General features: G+C 39.1%; 3 protein-coding genes across 7 annotated transcripts in view; 2 read left to right on the top strand and 1 right to left on the bottom strand.

Moving 5' to 3' along the window:
* The window catches only part of KLHDC1 (kelch domain containing 1), a 48,201-nt gene extending 45,408 nt beyond the window's left edge, over positions 1–2,793 (top strand). For 2 of the 3 annotated variants that reach the window (XM_081830562.1, XM_081830563.1), the window contains exon 13: positions 897–1,328. In XM_081830562.1, coding sequence (XP_081686688.1) covers positions 897–1,122 — 226 coding nt within the window. In that variant the 3' untranslated portion in view covers positions 1,123–1,328. Of the gene's footprint in view, positions 1–896; positions 1,329–2,497 lie in introns of those variants that run through there. The other variant, XM_006729620.3, reaches the window with a different exon arrangement.
* Positions 2,794–7,967: 5,174 nt separating this feature from the next.
* Positions 7,968–18,528, top strand: KLHDC2 (kelch domain containing 2). 3 transcript variants are annotated; one of them, XM_081830564.1, is made up of 14 exons: positions 8,330–8,468; positions 9,702–9,753; positions 10,537–10,616; positions 12,330–12,447; positions 14,309–14,424; positions 14,740–14,821; positions 14,976–15,059; positions 15,594–15,674; positions 15,750–15,808; positions 16,217–16,326; positions 16,694–16,766; positions 17,754–17,841; positions 17,940–17,992; positions 18,219–18,528. In XM_081830564.1, the coding sequence occupies exons 3-14, from the start codon at positions 10,600–10,602 to the stop codon at positions 18,340–18,342; spliced, it is 1,005 nt and encodes a 334-aa protein (XP_081686690.1). In that variant the 5' UTR covers positions 8,330–8,468; positions 9,702–9,753; positions 10,537–10,599; the 3' UTR covers positions 18,343–18,528. The 3 variants fall into 3 exon arrangements, 2 of the variants coding, with proteins under 2 accessions (XP_006729682.1, XP_081686690.1); XM_006729619.2 differs by lacking the exon at positions 9,702–9,753 and having other exon boundaries at positions 7,972–8,468; XR_014148502.1 differs by lacking the exon at positions 9,702–9,753 and having other exon boundaries at positions 7,968–8,468; positions 17,369–17,992.
* Positions 17,462–23,115, bottom strand: part of NEMF (nuclear export mediator factor) — a 49,004-nt gene continuing 43,350 nt past the window's right edge. Inside the window, exons 28-33 of the mRNA XM_081829764.1 lie at positions 22,630–22,880; positions 21,316–21,348; positions 20,366–20,466; positions 20,232–20,275; positions 20,069–20,148; positions 17,462–19,789 (exon numbers count right to left, since the gene is read on the bottom strand). Of these exons, the coding sequence (XP_081685890.1) occupies positions 19,712–19,789; positions 20,069–20,148; positions 20,232–20,275; positions 20,366–20,466; positions 21,316–21,348; positions 22,630–22,880 (587 nt within the window). The 3' untranslated portion in view covers positions 17,462–19,711. The remainder of the gene's footprint in view (positions 19,790–20,068; positions 20,149–20,231; positions 20,276–20,365; positions 20,467–21,315; positions 21,349–22,629; positions 22,881–23,115) is intronic.

Genomic DNA, 23,115 nt, shown 5'->3' with positions numbered 1-23,115 from the left:
CGCAGTCCACAGTGTAGCCAGAGCCATCTTTTTATTTTAAATTTTCAGTCAGACGGAGACACTGGGAAAAAACAGAAGATGAATAGGATGGGGCTCCTCAGCTCAAAGAACTTACATGGTCTGATGTATTTGTGGGCTCACGCTCGTCATACATTTGGTTGCATGCATAGTTTTAAAAAGAAATACCTCAATTATTTATTCTGATAAAAATAAGATGCATTTAACAAGAAAATTCATACAATATGAAAAATATATGGTAAAAAAATGAGCCATCACCTATAATGATCATTGTTAAGAGTTTGATGTTTATCCTCCCACACTTTAAAATGAAAAATGTTGTGGATTTAACCATGCTAAGAGGTCATTGGACTCTTAGCGAGAGCAGTAGACATAGGTGTGTGTGTGTGTGTGTGTGTTTGTGTGTGTGTGTATAAAGGGTCAGATTATGCATCCTGTTTATAATCTGCTTTTGGAACTCATATGGTGGATATATTTCATGTAGATATCTAATCATTCAGTGATTTATAGATCTATATTTATGTTTGTAATGACTATACAGTATTCTATTTCATGAAAGTATAGTTTACTTACTAGTCTATTAATATATATTTAGGATATCTACAATTTGGGGCCATTATAAAAAATTACATGTATAATATTCTTGTATATGCTTTTGGAAAGCTTGCATATCTTCTCGGGAGGAAATTCCTAGAAGGGATATGTTGGTGGATCAGGGCATATGCACATTTTATACTGTGATGAGTCAGTGGCTCCCACTGCCCTTAGACAAACTGCAGATTCCTCACCATGTCCCCCCACCCCCCACATTCTGCCAGAGCTGTACTTGAACCTCTCAATTGCAGTTTCTGTAATAAATCTTAATTTCTCATTTCTAGGGCTTTGCAGGAGTGGTTCCTCTATCATGGAATACTTTTATTTAATTTGTTGAACCCTCAAGGTCTCAGCTTGGACATCCCATCTGGAAGTTTCCCTTGCTGTAGTTGTCTTGGTTATTCTTCCTCTCTGAGTCCCCTAGAACCCTGTACCCGTCATGGAAATTTTCTGTTTTCCCAGTCACAGCACTATTTATCTTCACTAAATTGTAACCTCCTTGAAAGTTGAAATAGTGGGGGGCGCCTGGGTGGCTCAGTTGGTTAAGCGTCTGCCTTCTGCTCAGATCATGATCCCAGGGTCCTGGGATCGAGCCTGCTCCCCCCCTCAGGGCTCCCTGCTCAGCAGGGAGCCTGCTTCTCCCTCTCTCTGCTCCTTCCCCCACCTCTCCCCCTCGTGCTCTCTCTCTCTCTTTCAAATAAATCTATTTTTTAAAAGTTGAAATGGGGATTTTCTCAAAATTGGGTTTCCTCCTCCTAAGTGTACACAAATAAATATTTGTTGAATCAGTGAATGAATAGTAATGACGGAGTCCATCTCCTCATCTGACTCTTCCCTTCCCCCCATCATGGATGTGGACTGGTTTCGGGAGCTCTTGTGTTACCAGAGCAGCAGAGTTAAGTTTACATCAGGCATAAGATTCATGTTGTTCGCTTGTACTTCTCCTGTATCTGTGTAGAACATTTTCACTCTCCTTACTTAGAGTTTTCACAGAGTAGAGAGAAAAGGCTTCATGAAAGTATAGAAGAAGATATAAATAGCTAGAGTGTAAGTCCTTATAAAGTGCCAACTGAGGTTAACTACAGCAGAATCAAATGAATCTATCTTTAAAACTTTTTGAAAAGATTTACTTACCTTTTTGATTTAAAGTTTATTTGTTGAAATAGATGCTTTCTTGATAGTTCTCAGTCAAGTTTCTTTTGGTTTTAAAATACAAAATCCTCTTCAGCGTAGCTTAAGATAAGAAGGGAACTGTATTTGGAAGGACACACTCTCTAGGAGAATCAAAGGGGACAAAGTGAACACGGGGGCCCCGGAAGGGGAAGAGCTCAGGTGGCCTCTCGTGGGCTCTTTCTATATTGCTGTTCCATTCATTCGTCTGCCCAGACCTGCTGTCTGGGTCAGGGCAAGTCAGGTGTACCAGTGCGGTGGGTTATGGCACTGGCATGGGGGGGGACGGGTCCTGTGGCATGAACATGGATGTCAGATACTTCATCTTGGGGTGATGGAAGAAAAAGATAGTTCTCAGAGAAGATGAAGTGGTTAGTGGACCAGAAGGATAAATGAAAAACGATCTGCTATAGACTAACCTGCTTTGAAATTAAGTCTGAATCTTTCCTGCTTAAATAACATTATGCGTGGTGCGTGGTAAGTTGCAATTGCTGTTTCCATTGGATTTTGGCCAGATATGGCCTCTATGCTATAAGAATGTGTAATTACTGTGGTGCTCTGGGAAGAACATGTATCCTATCGTGTTCCAAACACTACAGAGGAAATACATTATCATGTAAAAATTTTATACTGATTTTTATGAAGAATACTTATGTATAAATATTTTGTAACTTCAGGTTCAAAAACTGATAATTCTGTTATGTTTTATTTACAGGTCATGCCTTGACTGTATTGGCAAAAATGCCATAATTTTAGAAAGTCAGATATCTTTATTACCTCCTAAACTTCTGCAGCAAGTACTCAAAAAAATAACATTTTGGACTGCAGCTAATCACCGAGAAGAACAAAGAGCCCAAAAAGAAGAAACAGAAAATAAGTATCAGTGGATCACTAGCAATTAAATTGTTATATACTCTATATATTTAATATGTGTAAACATTTTAATCAAACTGTGTATTCCCCCTCCCCAAATTGGAGGCTTTATTTAGAAGATAAAATTTGAAACAAAAATGCTATGTTAAAGTAATTATATGTCATGGAATATATGGGAATAAGATGTTAACGGAAGATTAATTTGTATTTATAATTGTAAACTAATTTCCTAGTAAGCTGCAGGAAGAAATATACTTTCTGAAAGTAAGTACAATTGTAAGATATTTTTAACTCACTGTATACTCTTTACTGGGAAGTTTATATGAATTTCAGGAGACTGAGAGATTAACTCAAGGACTGTAGAAATCCCCCAACATAATAATAGATAAAAACACTATACATCAGCTTTCAGAAAGAATGGATTTTCTCAAGCCAGTTTGAAATTATCTACAGCTTCTCATTAAATAACCCAGTTATTTAAAACCTTCTCCTTGAATAACTGATCCAGCTGGGCAAATGATAAAATGGGCAAACACTGGTATGTGTTTAGTATGGGCCTCCTGCCCTTCAGTGCTTATCTAGCAAAGTCTCTCGTTAAGCATCATCGTAACTTTTCCTCACCTTTATTTGAGTAGTGGAATAAACGTCTTCAATTGTCTTTCCATTACCCCTAAGTTGTTAGTTTGTCCAAATTTATAGATATAAAGACCATATTTTAAAGTGTCTAAAGTGGAGGTTTACTTAACCATACAGACTTTGAAATATTGAGAAGCAGATGTATTAACTTTTCAGACACGTTAAAATATATTTTTGCCTTGGAAGAATGCTCCTAAAGTAGTTTTTGTAAGTAATGAAATGGGATGGTAACCTAGTAATTTATGTGTATAGAAACCCTGCTCTTTGGCCCACACCACTCTACAGAGCTGGTGCTCAAGACCCATGATATTGGAAATATGTTCTCTTCCCACTGATTGTCAGTATTAACTGCCCTACAGAAACGGCACACTGTATTTATCTTTATATTCCTTAAACTGGTACTTTTACCATAATTAAGAAATTACTCATCATTTATACCCTTCCATTGAATTACTAATAACAATGAATTATTAAAAAGCTCAGTATATGAAATTATTCTCCATAATATCAGCATTCAAGCTATCTCTAAAATTTAAAATGTTAGAGAGAATATATTTCTATATTGAAATAGATATGTAATTTATAATAATTATAGTAGCTCATTAAATTTTACAGATATATTTTATATATATATACTGTATTTTAGATGTGTAAAGCTTCTATTTATGTATTGAAATACTTTGTGCTTACATTTTATTATACGAACTATATAGATTTACTATTTTCCTAGTTTTGTTAGTGTGAACCAGTCATTAGAGTTGATTGTGCAAACAATATTTCAGTGTAAGTTTTCTTTTCTTTCTTTCTTTTTTTTTTTTTTTTTACTATTTTTAGGCTGAATAACAGATTTAGAAAATGAATCTCACAGGTAATATACATCTTAGAAGTAATTATTACATGAACTTCTGTTGTCAGCATTTTTAAGGGGAAAAATATCAAAACCTATTGGACAGTGATAGATGACAGTGAATGGAATGAACATCTTTTAAAATGTGGATCATGTGAATTTAAATTCTAGATTTTGCAGATGCCTTCTGTAGCCTCTTAGAAAAGCACTTCTGGTTTGAAATGGTTTACTTAGAATGTTAAAGTTGGATTAGCCCCCTCAAAATACACTATCATTTAGGCTTCAACAGAAATCTTTTATCTGTGGCACACAAAACTTTTGACTTAATATACTGTGCTGCTTTGAGAACTTACAGGTCCTGAGGTAGGAGCCCCATAGTAGGAGGGGCAGGAAATTCTGATCTTTACCTTCAAGCTCCAAAAGTTGGCTTAAACCAGACTTGGCTTCTCTGCTGGTAGTGGGTGTAGAAATTCTGGGAGCCTGCAAAGCCCGTTTTAGCAGTATTAATTCCTCACTTCTCACCAGCTGATGGTTTACTATCCACTTTTGTGCTGCTGATCTCCTCAGCGTGGAGGAGCCCAAGACAGCCACACCTCGTAACTTCTGCTCTGAGCTCCCCCCACAGGCTCCCTGTTTGAAAAATGACTCTACAGGGGTTGATAGTCTTTTTTCCAGATGGTTCACAGAATAGGTTTCCAATTTGGTTCTCAAGGAAGAAGATTTCCAGCCATATATATTATGGATATTCTTAGGATATTCTTCCTGTTGTCAGGAAGAATTCTTTTGCGTATTATCATCTTTAGTATGATATACTCAATAACACATACATTTTTTTCCAAATAGTATCTTTGCACACACACCTTTAAAAATGATTAGCCTTTGAATAGAAGCGTAAAAGTATTCTTTAGAACTTCGTGCCTTCTGTCTAGGCACAAAGTAATGCTTTATTTATATTGTATGTGTGTGAGAGAGAGAAATAATACAAACTAAGAATAATTTTCAGGATAGTATATACTATCTGACAAGTTAAAATTTGTTGACATCAGAGCATTTCAAAAGAAAAGAAGCAATTTTAAGAAACATATAATGCTCCCTGCCCACCTTGTGTGTGTGTGCCCGGATTAATGTGATTATATTGGAATTTCCGGTTTGATGAGGTTATCACACAGTCCAGCACGTGGAACAGCAAGAACATTTTCTGTCACCCTGTTACAGACTGAATGTTTGTGTTCCCCCAAATTCATATATTGAAACTCTGATGCTCAATCAAAGTAGTAGTATTTGGAGGTGGGGTTTTCAGGAGGTAATTAGGTTTGGATGAGGTCATGAGGTGATGAGCCCATGATGGGATTATTGTCCTAAGAAGAGGCACAGACCAGAGCTCACTCGCTCACTCCCTGCCAGGTAAGGATGCAATGGGAAGGCAGCCATCAGCAAGCCAGCCCCCACCCAGAATCAAATCTGCTAGCACCTTGATCTTGGACTTCCCAGTCTCTAGAACTGGGAGAAATAAATGTCTGTTGTTCAAACCATCCAGTCTGTGGTATTTTGTTATAGCAGCCAAGCTAAGACACATCTGAAGTCCAAAGTTTACATTAGGGTTCACTTGTGGTGGTATATATTCAACGGGTTTAAACAGATGTGTAACAACATGTATCTACCATTATAGTAGCATATAAAATCATTTCACTGCCCTAAAAATCCGCTATGCTCTGTTCACTCATTTCTCCCTCCCCACTAACCCCTGGCAACCACTGATCTTTTTACTCCACAGTTTTGCCTTTTCCATATGTCATATAGTTAGAATCATACAGTATGTAGCCTTTCCAAGTTGGTGTATTTCAGTAGCAATAAGCATTTAAGTTTGTATGTTTTCAGGGCTTGAAAACAGCACTGAATAATATTCCATTGTCTGGATGTACCAGAATAATTTTTTAAGGATTTTCTACGTAGATAATTACTAGTGAGGACAATCCAGTATGATGTTAGAAAGTAGTTGTGAGAGGAGACATCCTTTCCTTGTTCCTGATCTTAGTAGGAATGCTTTGAGTTTCTCACCCTAAGTATGATGTGAACTGTAGGTTTTTGTAGATGTTCTTTATCAAGTTGAGGAAGTTCCTCTCTATTCCTAGTTTGCTGAGATTTTTTTTAAGATTTTACTTTTATTTATTTGAGAGAGAGAGAGGAGAGCATGAGTGGGGGTGGAGTAGAGGGAGAGGGACAAGCAGACTCCACAGAACACGGAACCCATGACCCGAGCTGAAACCGAGAGTCAGACGCCCAACCGACTGAACCACTCAGCTACCCCTTGCTAAGAGTTTGTATCCTGAATAGATGTTATTTTTTCTGCTTCTGTTGATATCATTTGATTTTTCATTAGCTTATTGATATGATGGATTACATTAGCTGCTTTTTAAATTTTGAACAGCCTTACATACTGGGGTAAGTCTTACTTGATCATGGTGTATAGTTCTTTTTTAATTTTTTGAATTTGATTTACCAATATTTTGGTGAGGATTTTTGCATCTATGTTCAATATTGGCCAATATTGGCCTGTCATTTTCTTTTTTTGTGATGTCTTTGTCTGTTTTTAATATTAGGGAAATGCTGGTCTCAGAATGAGTTAGGAATATATTCTTTTTTTTTTTTAAGATTTTATTTATTTGACAGAGAGACAAAGCGAGAGAGGGAGAGAAGCAGGCTTCCCGCTGAGCAGGGAGCCCGATGCGGGGCTCAATCCCAGGACCCTGGGATCATGCCCTGAGCCGAAGGCAGACGCTTAATGACTGAGCCACCCAGGCGCCCCTAGGTCTTGCTTTTCTAATACATGCAGTCACTGCTATAAATTTCCCTCTAAGCACTGCTTTCACCCATCCTACAAATTTTGATAAATTGTAAACATACGGGCAGTGACTAGAGAAGGAGTTTCAGGCTATGCAAATTTGAGTCCGGAAAGCCTTTGTTATTGTTCAAAGTATTCCTTCCAAGTAGTGGCCACAGCGTGAAGATGGAAAAAACAGGATAATAAAAACAGACTCCTCTCACCAAACACATCCAAGTAAAGAGGCACCATTACACTGGGGATTTAAGATGTATTCTGGTCCAACCCTATTTTACAGGTGAGGACTCAAGTTTAGATTACAATAATTCCGAATTTTCTTGATCTAACTGAAATGTATCATATAAAACGTAAGACAAAACAGTAACTGTGTGTCAACAGGATTTCCCATCCTCCCTTAAGGGCTGGGCGGTGATGGTTTCTGATGTACTTTTTCAGTACAATTTTCCAAACCGGGTGAAGGATTCTGCACTAAGATCTCTGCTGAACCAGAAGAGCTCAGCGAGCGGAGGTGCCAGGAACCGCTTTGCGGGCATCGGAGTGGCGCGAAGTCGGGAGCCCCCAGCGCACCGGCGCGCGAGCAGGCGGGCCGGCAGCAGGCGGGAGGGCCAGGCGCCACGGCTCGTGGCCACAGGAAAACAGGGCGTGGACTCCTCTCTTGGAGAGACTGAGACCAGAAACTTATTGAGCAATGTCACTACCCCTTTTCGGGCTGTGAACCCTTTAAGAACATTCCTCAATCGCACGAGGAGGACTTCTCAGTAAAAAAAAAAAAAATTTTTTTTTTTGCAAGAATGTGGCTCCCATTCTTCGCATCCTTGCAGCGCCCGCAGTGACAGGAGGCTCGGAGCGTGTTTGGGGCCCGGGCCGCCTGCGGGCCAGCGAGCGACGGCGGCTGCGGCGGGAAGACCCGGCACTGGGGGCGCTGAGCCCCGGCCGCGCTTCCGGAGCCCGGCGGGCGGCGTCAGCGGAACGGGCGGTTCTGGCCGCGGCGTAAACAAGAGCCGGCGGCGGCGAGAGGCGAGCTGGAGGCGGGGCGGGCAGGCTGGAAGCTAGTCCTGGCCCCAAGTGGACCCCCTTTCGGCCGTGCTGCCGCCTCCGCCGCCGCCCCCGGCCCGCGACCCCGCGGCGCAGCCCAGGCGGCGGAGAGGCTGTCCTCGCTGAGGAGGGCCGGGAGGGCGCGGGCGGCGAGCGGGCGGCCAGCGAGCGGCCTTCACGCCGTCCCTTTCGCCGCCGCCTTCTGCTCGCCTCTCGCCGCCGTGCATTTCTTCCTTTTCCTTTGTCTCTTCCCCCCTCGCGGGTGTGAGGATTGTTGGTGAACAAAAGTGCAGCCTCAAGATGGCTGATGGCAACGAGGATCTGCGGGCGGACGACTTGCCGGGGCCAGCCTACGAGGGCTATGAGTCCATGGAGCTCGCCTGCCCGGCCGAGCGCAGCGGCCACGTAGCGGTGGGCGACGGGCGCCACATGTTCGTCTGGGGCGGCTACAAGGTCAGTGGGCGGCCGGCCGCGGCGGGCGTCGTTCGGCCGGTCCCCGAGGGCGGGTCGGCGGGCAGGCCAGAGCGGCCCCCCGGGGCGCCCCCGCGACGCTACTCTGCCCGTCGGTGCATTTTCTCGCGAGCGGGGGGCTCCTCGCCAGTCCCCCAACCCGCCCGGACGCGCCTGGGCTGTTGTCACGCCAGCCCGCCGCTTGCAGAGCCCGCCACCCCGCGCGCCCCCCGTCCCCCCGCGCGCGGCGCCCCCGGCGGCCCTGGGCACTGGTGGAAGTTGGAGCGTTATTTGGGGGAGGGCGCGTTGGGCGGCGCAAGACTCCGAGACGTGTTTTATTTCAAAAGGTTGGGGGGGGGGTGTAAGAGTGGTGACGTGTGATGTCCCTCTTAACCGTTTATCGGGCCCGCTGGGGAGCACTTTACCCTCCGGAGCTGGGGTCATTTGGCCCACGGAATCCGTTGCCCGCTTACGGGGTAACCGAGGTGTAGGAAAACTCCCTGGAATTGCCGAAGGCCGCAGGAATCGCCTTGTTCAACCTTCCCGCCCGTTCAGGAGTCCTAGCTACACCTGTGCAGATGGCCGTTACCCTGTTGTTTGAACATTGCAGGGCTGATTGCCTTTTGGTTTCAGCTGAGAAAGGGTTGACATTTTTCAGACGAAACCCCTATTAAGAAAATTAACGGAAAAGGCTCCACCAGTAACCAGAAAAATCAACAGCAACAATTGTAACCACCAGGTCAGCTCTTTAACCCCTAATCATAAGCAATGTGATTCGTTACCAGTTTAGAGTCCGTTGCACTTCTTGCTACCTCTGGCTGCGGAATCCTCCCCAGTTTCCTACTGAAACCTTGTTCACCAGTTCTCCTGCCCTTTTATTAGAGCTTCCCAGTAACACTCCACATTCTAGAATTGGCTCATTGCATTTGCAGGGGTGGCTCTGATCCATTCCTCCCAAAAATACTTTTTAGTCCCTTTTGGTCTTAAAATAGATCTCCCCACCCCCATTTGCTTGAAATCTGGTCCACTACACCGGTGTCTTGGGATGACTTATTTTGACTGTGGTAATAGATTTTGGCCTCTGGCACAGTTGACCTGATTATAGCTGATGACTGTCCAAAAAGGCAGATGGAATAAACTGCTGTGGCTGTCCCGATGAATTCATTTAGTTTAACCACAAGAGCATTTTTTTTTTTTTTTGCGCCAGTCCTAATTAATCTGCAACGTTTTCCTCAGGGTCCAATGAATAGGTGTTTAGAGGAGGGTACTTGGTAGGAGGAAGGGGCAGGTATGTAGAGCTGCTTATTAAATGTAAATGATTCCATTGGAGAAGTTAACCTGTTAGTCACACTTTGGTCTAAACTACTAATTCATAATTCTGTTTGTGAAAGTCAGCAGCGTTGAGGGAATGGGACTTTACTTTGGGAAGTGGGGATGGGGAAGGTTGTCAGGAAGATTTTTGATGGTGAGTTTTTGAGGGCCTGGATGCCTAGGACTTCGCAGGAGGGAGGCATGATCAGTGAAGTAAGTGGGTGGTTCCAAAACAGGCTGTCCTCAGTATTTTGGCTAGAACCCTGAGAAGCCTTTGGAGATTGTTTTGAAGGCAATAAACCTTAGCTTCCTACACAGTAGTCCGTTCTCTTCGGGCGAGGCTGCTCTACTCCGGGTCAGCCTGCTGTCTTGTTTCCAGCCTTCTCTTCATAAGTGGTGGAATAGAAAATATTTACATGGCCACCTCCTCTATTTCTGTATAATACTTAATATACAAGCTTATTCAACTCTGACACCCATTCTCCGTGAACTGCTATTGTTCACCGTTTGTTGACATTGTTCAAAAAGTGGCCAGCGAGGTTCAAAGGTTGGGGAGGTTGGGCCTCGACTGCAGTTGCAAATTCCCTTGAATCCTGGTTCCACATGGGAGGATTGCCCATGGCTAGAACTGAATTGTAAGACCTCTTTAACTTCTCATAACTCTCATTAGTATCTCTAGGTAGATATGAAAAAATACACAATACTGCCTCTTTAGAATACCAATTATTTTTTATATTTGCTATTTTTTTATTCTTCTTAGAGTAATCAAGTCAGAGGATTATATGACTTTTATCTGCCTAGAGAAGAACTATGGATCTACAACATGGAGACTGGAAGATGGTAACTGTGGATATTATGAGCGAGACTAAAAAGTTCAAATAAGATTGCAAATAAAAAGAAACCCTGGGGGTGTCTGGGTGGCTCAGTCAGTCAAGTGTCCAACTCTTGGTTTCGGCTCAGGTTATGATCTCAGGGTCGTGAGATCGGGCCCTAAGTTGGGCTCCATGTTCAGCAGGGAATCTGCTTGAAGATTCTCTCCCTCTCCCTGCCCCCCCCACCCCACTCTCTCTAAAATAAAATAAATCTTAAAAAAAGAAAAAAATTCCGTAAAGCTCATTCTATTAGAATAAAAATATTTTAATTGAAGATGCAAAACTAGGTTCTACAAACAGTGTTCTGCTAGTTCAGCTTAGCTGCTAAGCTTAGATATTTTAGCAACTCTTCAGTAGTTCAGTAATTTGGTACTTTGATGACCTTTGAAGACACTTCTATTCAAGGCTCTATAAAGTATCCTTGTAATATTAAAGAAGTAGAGGCTTCAGATCCTGGAATGGGAATATAGTAAAAGTTCTATATATATTTTTTCAAAATGTTCTATCTTGTTATATGGTAAATGAGAAAAGGATTTCTAGATTGTATCTGCTAGAAATAAAGATGGTATTCTCCTGAGCTCTAACATTAAAATTTCAATGCAGATCTCTTTAAAATAGTGTTAAAAAACACTAACCTAAATTTGCCTTCCATACAACTGGGCATATTCTGAAAAGATCTTTTGCCAGTCTCCTAACAGTGGTACTCAAGAGTATGTTCTTGGCAGAATTAACATGGTTCTGAAAATGCTGGGTTAGCCAGGTTTGGGGATTTATCAAGTAGTCTTCTCCATGGTTTGCTTTGTAAGAAGTCTGTGCCCTTTACGTATTTTGCACATTCTAGATCACAGAACTAGAACAGTAGTGGTCCCACCTGATTTAAGGGTTTCAACTAAAAAGTCAACATTATTTCTGTACATAGCAAATCAGTGTTGATTTGAGCTGTTTGCTTTTTTTTTTTTTTTTTTGGGAATTGGAAATTTTAATAGTATTCCTTTTAATAGGGGAATTCTACAAATTTTTTAAAACATTCAGCCCCATACAGGATTTGTAAAAATAAGCCTACCAAAACTTAAAGCTTAGCATAAAGTGATAAAGTGAGCAGAAGACCTTAACCTATTAATATTCCGAATCTTGGATTTCTTAGACTTTTTGATTGAGATCAGAATGTTTTAAGGCATGCAAAGCACTCAGAGGAGTGCTTGGCCTACAGTAAGTACTAACTGCCTATAATTTTACAGAAGGTCTGAATCATCAGATTCATTTGAATGGCTAAAAGGTGACTGAATAAAACACACGTGTTGAATTAATCTGTCAGGAGAGGGATGAAGTTTTCCTTGGGGTTCCTGGCTCACTCGAAACCAAAAACGAAATAGCCACTGGTTAGGTCAGTAAAGAGCAGCAGTTTAGTTGGAGCCACACAAAATGGTGTGCTCTTAGGCTTACCCAACACGGAAGCTTCTGAATTCTCACTGCCCGTGCGGCAGCATCTACTGCCTGGAGAGCGGCTGGGGAGCAAAGAACTTCCCTGGATTAATTTTAGAGCTAGAAGAGACCCCAGGCGTTATCTAGCTGGCCAGCCTATTTTATCTTTTTCCCTTTATTGTGGGGATAGGAGAAAAGTGAGTAACTTTTGCATTTCTTCCCTTTTGTGAAACATTTACATTGTTTTTTCTGCCCTCAGGAAAAAAATTAACACGGAAGGAGATGTTCCTCCTTCCATGTCAGGAAGCTGTGCTGTGTGTGTAGACAGGGTGCTCTACTTGTTCGGGGGACATCATTCAAGAGGCAACACAAATAAGGTTAGTGTTTCTCAGGATTATGGTTCAAGGCAATTTTACTCTTTTTCAGACAACTTCAGATTTCTAAGGTTAGTCCATACTTACTCCTGTCCCAGTTTAAAAAATACACGCATGTGATAATGGTATGAATGTGCATTTTATTTTAGTATTTTGTCTACCAGTCTACATCTAGGCCTTTGGTAAAATCAACTTTGGTTGATAACTTATGTGCAGTAATTTCCTAAGTGGTTTTGCTTTGTGCTCTCTGCAACTGCTTAGTCTCTTAGAACCCTGGGGTGTTAGATAAATATTAGTAAACCAAATGAAAACAAGATGCAATCATGAGGGGCAGGGTAAAAATTAGCAGACCACCACTCAGCTATAAGGATAAATTAATACTGACAACATTTTATATACTAACATTCCTATAATATGGCACTATAAGATACTGGTTGTTCAGACTTTGTCGGTGTTTTTTTCCAAATCGGAACAAGAGAACAGTTGTTGTCTCAAGCCAGTAAGACACAAATGTCAGTCAGAAAGGTGCATATGATTTAGGGAGACTCATAAATTTATTTAGCAACTTAGCACCTTGTGAGCACTTTGGTTAGACTCCGGAGACACAGAGATGAAAGATACAGTCCCCACCCCTAGGAACTCACATTCTAAAAGGGACACACAAAAGAAGTAGCTGATTTCAGTAGCATATAAGGAGATACATAGAGCTCATAGTATAATAGCTCAGTAAATATTGTTAAGTATTTAAATATTGTTAAATCTGAAAAAGAATCCTTGACATTGTGTTTGGCAGGATGGAGGAACAGAATAAGGAAAGTCTTCACCCAAGAGGGTTGAATTGAATCATAATTGGAAGGGGTAGCCAAGATACAGATATCAAGAGGCAGAGGTATAAACAAGTATGTCTTATTTATGGGAACGCCAAGTGGTTCAGTGTGGATGACAAGAGTTTCAGACTGTACTCCTAGGCGCTCTAGGGATTTCTTTCACAGGCCTTGGGACACCTGGGGGACGAGCATACTGGTGTTGGGCAGGCTCCAGACCACCCGTCCCGACTCCCATCTTAACAAGCGTAGCTCCTCTTCAGTTAGGCTTTGCTGAGGATTTTGTTTGAAGAAAGGGTTCTGTGCCTAAAAGATTTTGCAAGGCACTGCTGTGGGGGTAGTGGAGCCATGTGTTTTTCGGGGCTTAGGCGGAGAAAGAGAACTTGGACACAACATGAAGCAGCTTGGGAAAGAAGCTGTGGCTTTAGGGCTGGACAGAAAAATGGGAGTAGTTAGTGTATCAAATGGCTGGGGGTTGAGTATTTTAAATTTGATCGGAAGGAAGCTTAGGGGTCTTAAGAGAAGTAAGAAGATATATATAAAATGATCAGATTTATTCAAGTACCTGGCTGGGAACCCTTCGAAAGAAAGACCAGTACTTAACTGTAGCAGCTAAGGATAAATCTTAAACAACTAAGTAGGCACTTAAGACGTGTTTGTTAAATTCAATTTGAAGGTGAAATTGCTGAGTTGAATTTTTTTGGTAATACCATCTTCCTACCCATAAATTAGATTAGTAGGACTCAAAGTGCCTATGTAATAAGGCACAGAATAAAAATCCACACACTTCTATTCCTTCATCAAAAAAATGAGGCGATTGGGAAAAAAATGAGCTGAACAGGGTGCCTAGTGACTTAGGCAGTTTACATTCTGGCGTAAGTTCCTTATGTAGATTCAGACCAGTAACAGTCTGTAATCACACTTTTAGGAGAACTGAATTAAAGGACGTTCCTATTATCGTTAAATCACAATCAAATTAAATGCCAAGGTGGAATTCCTTGCACATAACCAAATCTAACTGAAATCATTGCTTCTGACAGTTCTACATGCTGGATTCAAGGTCTACTGACAGAGTATTACAGTGGGAAAGGATTGATTGCCAAGGAATTCCTCCATCATCAAAGGACAAACTTGGTGTCTGGGTATATAAAAACAAGTGAGTTAGCAGCCCCGTAGGTTTGAGTGTTTATGTGCAAAGTGGTTTGCCATCCGAGTATCTTTAGACTATAACCATTCTAACCTTAGAACGTACCTTCTAGGGCCCATATGAGGGTTAAGTGAATCCATACATTAAAGTGCTTAACATAGCACTGAAGGCATAATTAGCCATAGTAGCCATTATTATGTGAATAAGTATTTTCTATATTTAAGTGTGCCTTCTCAATTCGTAGCATGACAAAAGAAAAACTTCTTGTATCTTCCTAACCGGTGGATGTTTGAATTTTTAGTGTTTTGGTTTTTTATCAAACAGGTTAATATTTTTTGGAGGTTATGGATATTTACCTGAAGATAAAGTATTGGGAACTTTTGAATTTGATGAAACATCTTTTTGGGTAAGTGAGGTTTCGTATTTGTATGTGGCCTTCTTGGTATATTGAAATAATACATATTTGCTAGTCTTGTTTTGCCTTATTCATAAACCAGACAAAGCTATATAATTTTACAAACATTTGTAAAATAACTCAGATTCTTATTCATTTTCTGTAGAATTCAAGCCACCCAAGAGGATGGAATGATCATGTACATATTTTAGACACTGAAACATTTATCTGGAGTCAGCCTATCACTACTGTGAGTTACTGAAGAATAATGAATTATTAAAGCAAAGCTCCTTGGAGGAGAAAGGGAGTTGGGAGGTGGTAAAAATGGACAGTTCATTCCTCTTTTTCTGGAGAGAGAAGGTCCATTGCTTTCATTTTTCTCCAAGGAGTCCATACCTCAGAAAAGTTTAGTGAATATATAGACTAACCCAGCATCCATTATCTAATAGAGGTTAAGTGGTATTGTTTGTAACTAAATAAATGACCTAGCACTAGATTGTAGTTTAAGTTACTCAAATATTAGATTTCCTTTTCGTCTGACACAGGTGTCCTATAATGTGCTACCTTTTATTTTACAAAAGATAAAAATAAGACAAGGATTCTATTAACTAGAGCATTTGGTAACACATCTCAAATATAAAATTACAGTTCGCAGTTTTAGTGTTACTGTTGAACAGACATCTGCACTTTCGCTTAAAGGCTCAGGTGTCTTGCATATCCTCATCACATACCCAGAGAAGACTCTGGTATTTGTTTTAAAAAATTGCTTTTATGACTTTTATAGGGTAAAGCACCTTCACCTCGTGCTGCCCACGCCTGTGCAACTGTTGGAAACAAAGGCTTTGTGTTTGGAGGCAGATACCGAGTAAGTGTAGGAAGAGTTTCAATGACTTGCTTTTGAGTCATTCAAAATGATAATTACTTAATTGTCCTTCTTCAGGATGCTAGAATGAATGATCTTCACTATCTTAATCTGGACACATGGGAGTGGAATGAATTGTATGTATCACTTTAGATAATTATTTTTAAAACATTCAATTTTTTTAGTTCTGTTATCAGTATATAATGTACTTGCTTAAATTTTCTATAACTTGAGTATTTAAATAAACATGACTAGATCCTTAAAGGAATTTTTTTTTTTAATTTCCTGTTTCCGTAACTGTACCTGGCACAACAGCGTATGCCCAGTGTTTGTTGAAAAGAAAAGGCCTGAGGTTGGCTCTACCTTCTAAGAACATGGTTAATTCTAAAGCATGTAGCTACTAATACCAAGAAGTTTTTTAAATTTAAAGTCTCTTTTTTTCATAATTCTATATAAACTTTAAAAGAAAACTTCTTCAGTATTTCTGTGTATTAAATAGTAGCTGCTTTTAAACACAGATATTGTAACTTAGCTGCTGTTTTCAGAATTCCACAAGGCATATGCCCAGTTGGCCGATCTTGGCACTCACTCACACCAGTTTCTTCAGATCATCTCTTTCTTTTTGGAGGATTTACCACTGATAAACAGCCGCTGAGTAAGTCTTTTAAAAATATAAGAAATCATATCATTCATATGTGATCTATAAATAGCTGGGAAAAAATCAGTCTATTTTAGATATATCAGAGGGCTATAGGGTTGGTTGGAAGATTTGCTATTAATTTTGATTCCATAACAAACCTGTAATTGTTTTTATACTAGGACATCCATTGATTCTGTCCAGTGAAACACTTAAAAGCCCCGCTGAAGGGTTGTAACAGACGAAGGGCTAAAAAAAGGATATATACTTCCTGTTTGTACTCACAATCTGATTTATTATCTTTCTTGTTAAAGCTTTGCCCTTTATCAGAGTGCTATTGACAAAATAATATACTTCATGGCTATTTTTTCTTTGCTTCAATCAGGTGATGCCTGGACTTACTGCATCAGTAAAAATGAATGGATACAGTTTAATCATCCCTATACTGAGAAACCAAGGTATGAACTATTTAAAAAATATTCTTGTACTGAATAATTGAGGTCCATAAAGATGTACAAGACTGGTAATGAGAGAGTAAATTGTGGCTGCATTAAATCCCTCATTCTTACTATAAAAATCCTAGCACTCACTAAGGTTTCACATCGTACCTCTTGAAAGAAAAGAAAACCAGTGTTATCCTAGTATCGAATGCTTTCTTTTTTGTCACTGTGCGTAAAAAAACAGCTGGACTTTGACTTTTGCTGCTGCTTTTATCATAAAATTGATGTAGTTAAAATTTATAATCAAGCTCTTTTCTCAAGTGAATTCAACTGCTTCTAGGTTTGCCATTTTAAAAAAGTAACTGGAAAGGAGAGAAGAATGTATGTAGGGAAAAAAATCAAGAACTTTCTATCAGATTTGCAGTAGCTCTATAGAACAAATACTAAGTCAAATCCCCCCAAAAAGAACTGTCAGAAAAACTGCTAAAGGATATGATATAGTCACAACTGGTATTCAAATCACATTTAAGTAGGCCAGCCTGCATTTTCCCCCCAAGCCTCTAACTTAAGTACACTTATGCACAAAGCCTTCATTGATGGCACAAAAATTCTTTCCATAGAATTACCAGGCCTGATACTTTGCGTATCTCAGGCAGATTCAGCATCCAGGTCGACTGGCCCTGCCATGAAAAGAAGAAGATCAAGAGGGCATATACCACACATCTCCCATAAGGTTTTTATTGCTAACAAAGACCTAGAGAACAGATCATTCAGTTCAAACCCCTCACTGCATAAATTAGGACTGGACCAGAGAGCTAAAATGATAACATCCAGATAAAACAGACATTGATTTTTTTCTAGTGTTTGCTACTTAAGATAAATTCCTTCTCAACATGTTTCTGGTCTGTACTAAAGATCTCTTTATTTCATCATTCTGTTCTGTAGTATAAATTGTCAATTTGGTGTTTGGGTAGCTTCAAATTCAAGCTTCTGTTTTAAATATAGATTATGGCATACAGCTTGTGCCAGCGACGAAGGAGAAGTAATTGTGTTTGGCGGGTGCGCCAATAACCTCCTTGTCCATCACAGAGCTGTAAGTACACTACCCTAGTTAAAGGACACTTCATAATACTTCTGAAACTTACTGTGGAATACTTACTTTTGAATGTGTTTTTCGTATCTATTTTTCAGGCACACAGTAATGAAATACTTATATTTTCAGTTCAACCAAAATCTCTTGTAAGGTAAGTAACTTTTTACTAGGTACTTCATTTTAAATTAATGCTCTTGAAAAACCAGGTTTATAGATAACTTAAGGGCAATAACAAGCCTTCAATGATAGAACTAACCAGTTCCTATGAAAATCTTTAAAGTGTTTTTTTTTGGGGGGGGGGGCAGTGTTTATAAGTCTTCAAATTAATGTACTTCCAAATAGTAAAGCAAAACTATTTTTCTCTTGTCCACTTTCAGGCTAAGCTTAGAAGCAGTCATTTGCTTTAAAGAAATGTTAGCCAACTCATGGAACTGCCTTCCGAAACACTTACTTCACAGTATTAATCAGAGGTTTGGTAGTAACAACACTTCTGGATCTTAAGGCTTCATAGATAATGCCTCTGATCACCTTGCATGGACAGCAATTCTGTAAACATCAGAGAGTGGTGTCATTTGTATAATTATATGCATTGTTGTAGTTTGCAGCTTTTTGGTTTTAATGTGCATGTGAATGGCCTAGAGAACCTATTTTTGTGTCTAAAGTTTACAATAAATGTATTTAACACCAGTAACTGTCTTCATTAATACTTGGGCTTTTTACCCCAAGGAATGGTTATTATATTTCCTTTTTAGTAACTTCAGGATATATAGCTGTAGATGTAGAAACATTATGCTAATTATTATTACTATCAAAATGGTGGTTATTTTTTTAAATTAATATTTTAGGGTTTAATGGCAAGAGTAGTCTGTTGTATTTACAACACTAGGCCATATAATTACAAAGGTTTTTTTTTTTTTACATTAATTTCAAATGGAAAAATATTCTCAATAGGACTAAGCTGGTTAAAGAAATTTTGGAAGGACCAACAGCTATTCAGTACTTTGACCTTATTAATGCTCTGGTATGGGGCGGGGCAAGTGGCCTTATTGACTGTAGGTAGCTATCGTCTAATCATTTAATAAGTAACAGTGTTTTAGCTCATAAAAAAAACTCCTCGTTCTGTTAAGAGATAGAAGAGGATGAACTGGGTCAGGAGTCTAGTGATAAGCCTAAAAGTGCACTTATGATATCATAGGTCTTTAAGATACTCTGTAACATGCTGATAATTACTAAAGGTAGAAAATAAAATGGTAGAAACAAGGAAGAAATCAGGATGAAAAGTGAAGTTGTGTAAATGCATGGAAATGATCAATACCAATTTTTTCTAGGTGTTATTTCTTAGGCTGAATAATGTGTATTTTAAATCTGATCTAATATATTTTTTGACAAGTAAAGGCAGAAGGTTTTCAAGACTTAAACCTAAATGTTGAGCACCCCCAACCCTCACCATGCCACCAGAAAAAAAAACAAAAAAAAAAACCTTGTGATTGACCTGTAATAGATATATTAGATGTTATATACGGTAGACTACCAAGTCAATAGTCTAAGCAACTGAGCCACTTCACTGTTCGACTTCTTTACAACATGAAATGAAAACTTAGTATTAACCTCCCAAATTTTAAGAAAATGTAGAATAACTACAGATGTATACAATTAGCATTTAACTGTCACAAATATTTTAGGAAGTCCTATCATAGTGTTTCCTCTCTAAAAAACTGGAAAAAAAAACAAGTCCTTTTGGCGAATATAGCAAGGCAATGTTTAGTTCATTTTTTAAATGCGGAAGTCTGGTTACATGGTGTTTTCATCTCTGAACTTCCAAAAGGCTATAAAATTGGCTCTTCTCAAATATTTTAGGATTTCATTTCAGCTATTTCCTTTTTACATTCAGAAGATTGGGTGCAGACACTTTGACTTTGCCAGGAATGTTTCTTGATAAATCCGTGTCCTAAAAAAAGAGAATTGCTGAATATCTTCACATTCTATATGGTGGTCATGTTTCTTTTATGACAATTATGTGTCCTCTGCTGTCAAAAGAAAGGCATTTCCAAAATTTTCAACTGGAATGATTTTACTTATTTTACACTGCTTCTAGTAAGACAACATTTTCTACCAAAACAACAGCTGCAGCTTGCATCTACTGAATAAAGAACTGACAGTAAAAAATTGTAACTGCTAACATTTTTAACTACACCACTATCTCCAGACTTCAGGAGGAATACTTTACCTTTACACTGCGAAACAAGTCTTTTTCTCTTGCTGTTGCTTCTTTGGAATGCATGAAACTATTCAAGGCTGTTTTTGCCGCTGTAAATAGAAAATAGAAGAATCTACTTCTGTTCAATGAAGAAATGTTCAAAATCATAATTCAAAAAAAAATTTTTAAATACCTTTTCCCTTTTTCTGAACTCCAGGAGTAAGTTTCACTTTGTATCTTTAAAAAGGAATTGCGTGTGTTACTGAACAGAGATTACAAAATCATAAGTCACTATTGTGTCAGCAGTTTTAACTATAGATGACTTACTTATAGTTTGTCATGGTGGTGTAAGGGGCACATATTGGAATGGCAAACAGTAATACATCTTCAGGATGTGGCTGCCCAGTCAAAGAGTCAAAGAGATTTTCCTAAAAAGGGAAAACAAAAACAATTATAAAATTCTTACCAGTCCTAAAAAAAGTCTAGTATCTCAATATATTTTTATTTTTTTCTGATAGGCCTATAGTCCTAAGCTCTGCTTTCTATTTCTAGTTCCAAAGAGTTTAAGACCAATGGTGTTTATATTCTTTACTACTAAAATTTTTGTATAGCATAATGAGAAATGAGAACAATGATTTTCAAAAATAATACTTGTAAATACATTTAAGGGAGAAAAAACTTGTTGGATGTTATTTGTTGCAGAAAACTATGGATTAAAATGATTTATAATAATGACCACAAACAGATTTAAATCCATTGCCTGGAAATGGGACTGATACTTTAGCTGGACTAGCAGTTTTTGACTAGGGGGATTTTCTAGTGGCCCCACCCTGGCCCACCCCAGACATTTTGCCTGTTCTTAAGGAAAAATCTTACGGGCTTCTCAGAGTTGCCCTTTGGTGGGCTGCCTACAGGATAAGCCATATTTATTTAGCAACATGAATAAAACTTGGACAAGATGCTTGGTGCTGAAGTGTTTACTATGTGCCATGGACTTTTCTAAAATGCTTTATGTATATTCTCCAAACAACACTCTCCTGGTAGGGACCAATCACCCCCACTCTCCAGATGAGGAAACAGAAGCACAAAAAATAATGCTTCAAGGTTGCAGTTACGTGTAGCAAAGTTGGGATTCAAACCCAGAATGTTGGACTCCAGAGCCTACAATCTTGTCTTAGCCTTAGAAGTTTTAATTAGTTAGAAATTGTATATCAAATATTTTGGGAACTAGACTGTAGTCAGAGTGTTACAGTAGGGACCCCAACACAAAATCATACCTCATTACCCTGTTGATCCAGATCTTGCTCTTCCTGCTCCAAACAAAATTTTAAAAGTCAGCTATAACTTAAATTGAAATTTCACATGATTAAAAACTATGAGGAGAAAAAAAACAACATAATAAGACTCACATCTAAACAACAGGTTATGGACCCCAAGACTGTGTTCTTCAGTGTCCCAAAACTGAATTAATTTGTGCATCTCCTATTTTAGAGAGCAATGCCATTCAAAGAGAAAAAGCACTGTTCTCTGAAGTTAAAAAAAAAAAAGACTCACATGGAGTGCATGCTAAAACAGTGAAATTAAATGTAAAATGACAATCTTCAATGTAAAATAATTTAAAATGACAAATTTGGTATGTTTGCCAAAGGAAAATGGAGAATCCTGGTGAACAGAACTTTTATTTTTTAGTCTCTGTTCAATAGTTCTAGGATAAATTTTTCACATATTAAGGTAAGCTTACTTTTGTTTGCTCTTCTTAGATTATCTCCAAATAGATTTTTTATGTATAATTCATAACACCTCAATATTTATGAGTCTCTGGTTTATAGAATAAATTACAGATATGAGAACAGTGTAAACATTTGAGGATCAAAATGGGTTGTCACATTATAAAACAGTAACATTGTTCAGGGAAAAAAGAAAACAGTAACACACTGAGAATCCCTGTAAGCATTACCTACACTGAACAGAGCTCACGATTCTAACCAAAGCTTTAAGGGCTATAAATACAAATACCAGTGAAGCCAAATTTTTTCCAGTTTTATAAAGTAATAAATCCTTTGCTCAGGATTTCAAGAAGATACACTTAAAGCTGGGCTTGTATTCAGCTGATAGAATAATTAGGCAACCATCTTAACTGGATAAATTATGTTCACTTCTTGCTGGTTTTTCAACCAGGGCACTTGGCACTTGAGCTGCACAAGCACTGTAAACATTATGTAAGATAAACAGCATATATTCCTATAGAAAAATCTAGAGAAGTGCAAATTTACTTTCTACTCATCTTCAAGACAATCCGAATTGTCTTATTGTAACTAAGTTCCCACATTAGAATCAGATAAAGCCTCTCCATAAAATTATTTTCTAAAGGCTTGTAAAAAAACTTTTTATCATGAACACGACCATTTTTACACATATCCTGGAAATTTAGTCTTTTAGGTTGTATTTCTAAGATGACCTTCCATTAAGAATAAGTTTACCACCTGTCCTGGTTTTAGCACTTACTGTAAGCCTTGTGTCCTGGGAACCCTGAGGAGGTTAGTGACCTTAAATGAAGCGAAAGCCCACATACATATGTGTGGTAGCCCTACCTTGTCATCATGTGGATCATCTACGGCCAAGTCTTGTAACTCATGAGTTACAACCTCAAGGGAGGGAGTTTCTTTCTTTATGCTGTCTGAAGCCCTTGGTCCACCTCTAGGTTTCTGGGGCTGTTTCTTTACAGGTTCATCCTTTGTTTTTCCTTTCTTCCCCTTCTTCCCTTTTTCTTCTTTGTTTGAACCTGCAGACTTTAATTCATAGAGGTAAAATAATGTCAGCTCTCTATCTCTGACAAAAAAATCTTAAAAGGGGGGCCGCACCTGGGTGGCTCAGTCGGTTAAGCCTTCAGCTCAGGTCATGATCCCAGGGTTTGGGATAAAGTCCTGCATCGGGCTCCCTGCTCAGCGGGAAGCCTGCCTCTCCCTCAGCCTGCCGTTCCCCCTGCTTGTGTGCGCACGCTGACAAAAAATCTTAAAAAAAATAATGTATGTTCAATATTGTCAATATTTTAACAAAATGTATTGAATCCTAGCATA

Source organism: Leptonychotes weddellii, chromosome 9, assembly GCF_054177405.1.
Source record: "Leptonychotes weddellii isolate Sample4059 chromosome 9, ASM5417740v2, whole genome shotgun sequence".
Lineage (NCBI taxonomy): Eukaryota > Metazoa > Chordata > Mammalia > Carnivora > Phocidae > Leptonychotes > Leptonychotes weddellii.
Note: the sequence above shows the minus strand (reverse complement) of the source record. Positions and strands in the feature narration are given on the sequence as shown.

Excerpts from the sequence above, each read along its gene's own strand:
- KLHDC2 (XM_006729619.2), top strand. The coding sequence starts at position 8,316 with ATGGCTGATGGCAACGAGGATCTGCGGGCGGACGACTTGCCGGGGCCA. Across the intron at positions 12,448-14,308 it reads CAAGAGGCAACACAAATAAG|TTCTACATGCTGGATTCAAG; the intron begins GTTAGTGTTTCT and ends TGCTTCTGACAG. Across the intron at positions 17,842-17,939 it reads TCCTTGTCCATCACAGAGCT|GCACACAGTAATGAAATACT; the intron begins GTAAGTACACTA and ends TCTATTTTTCAG.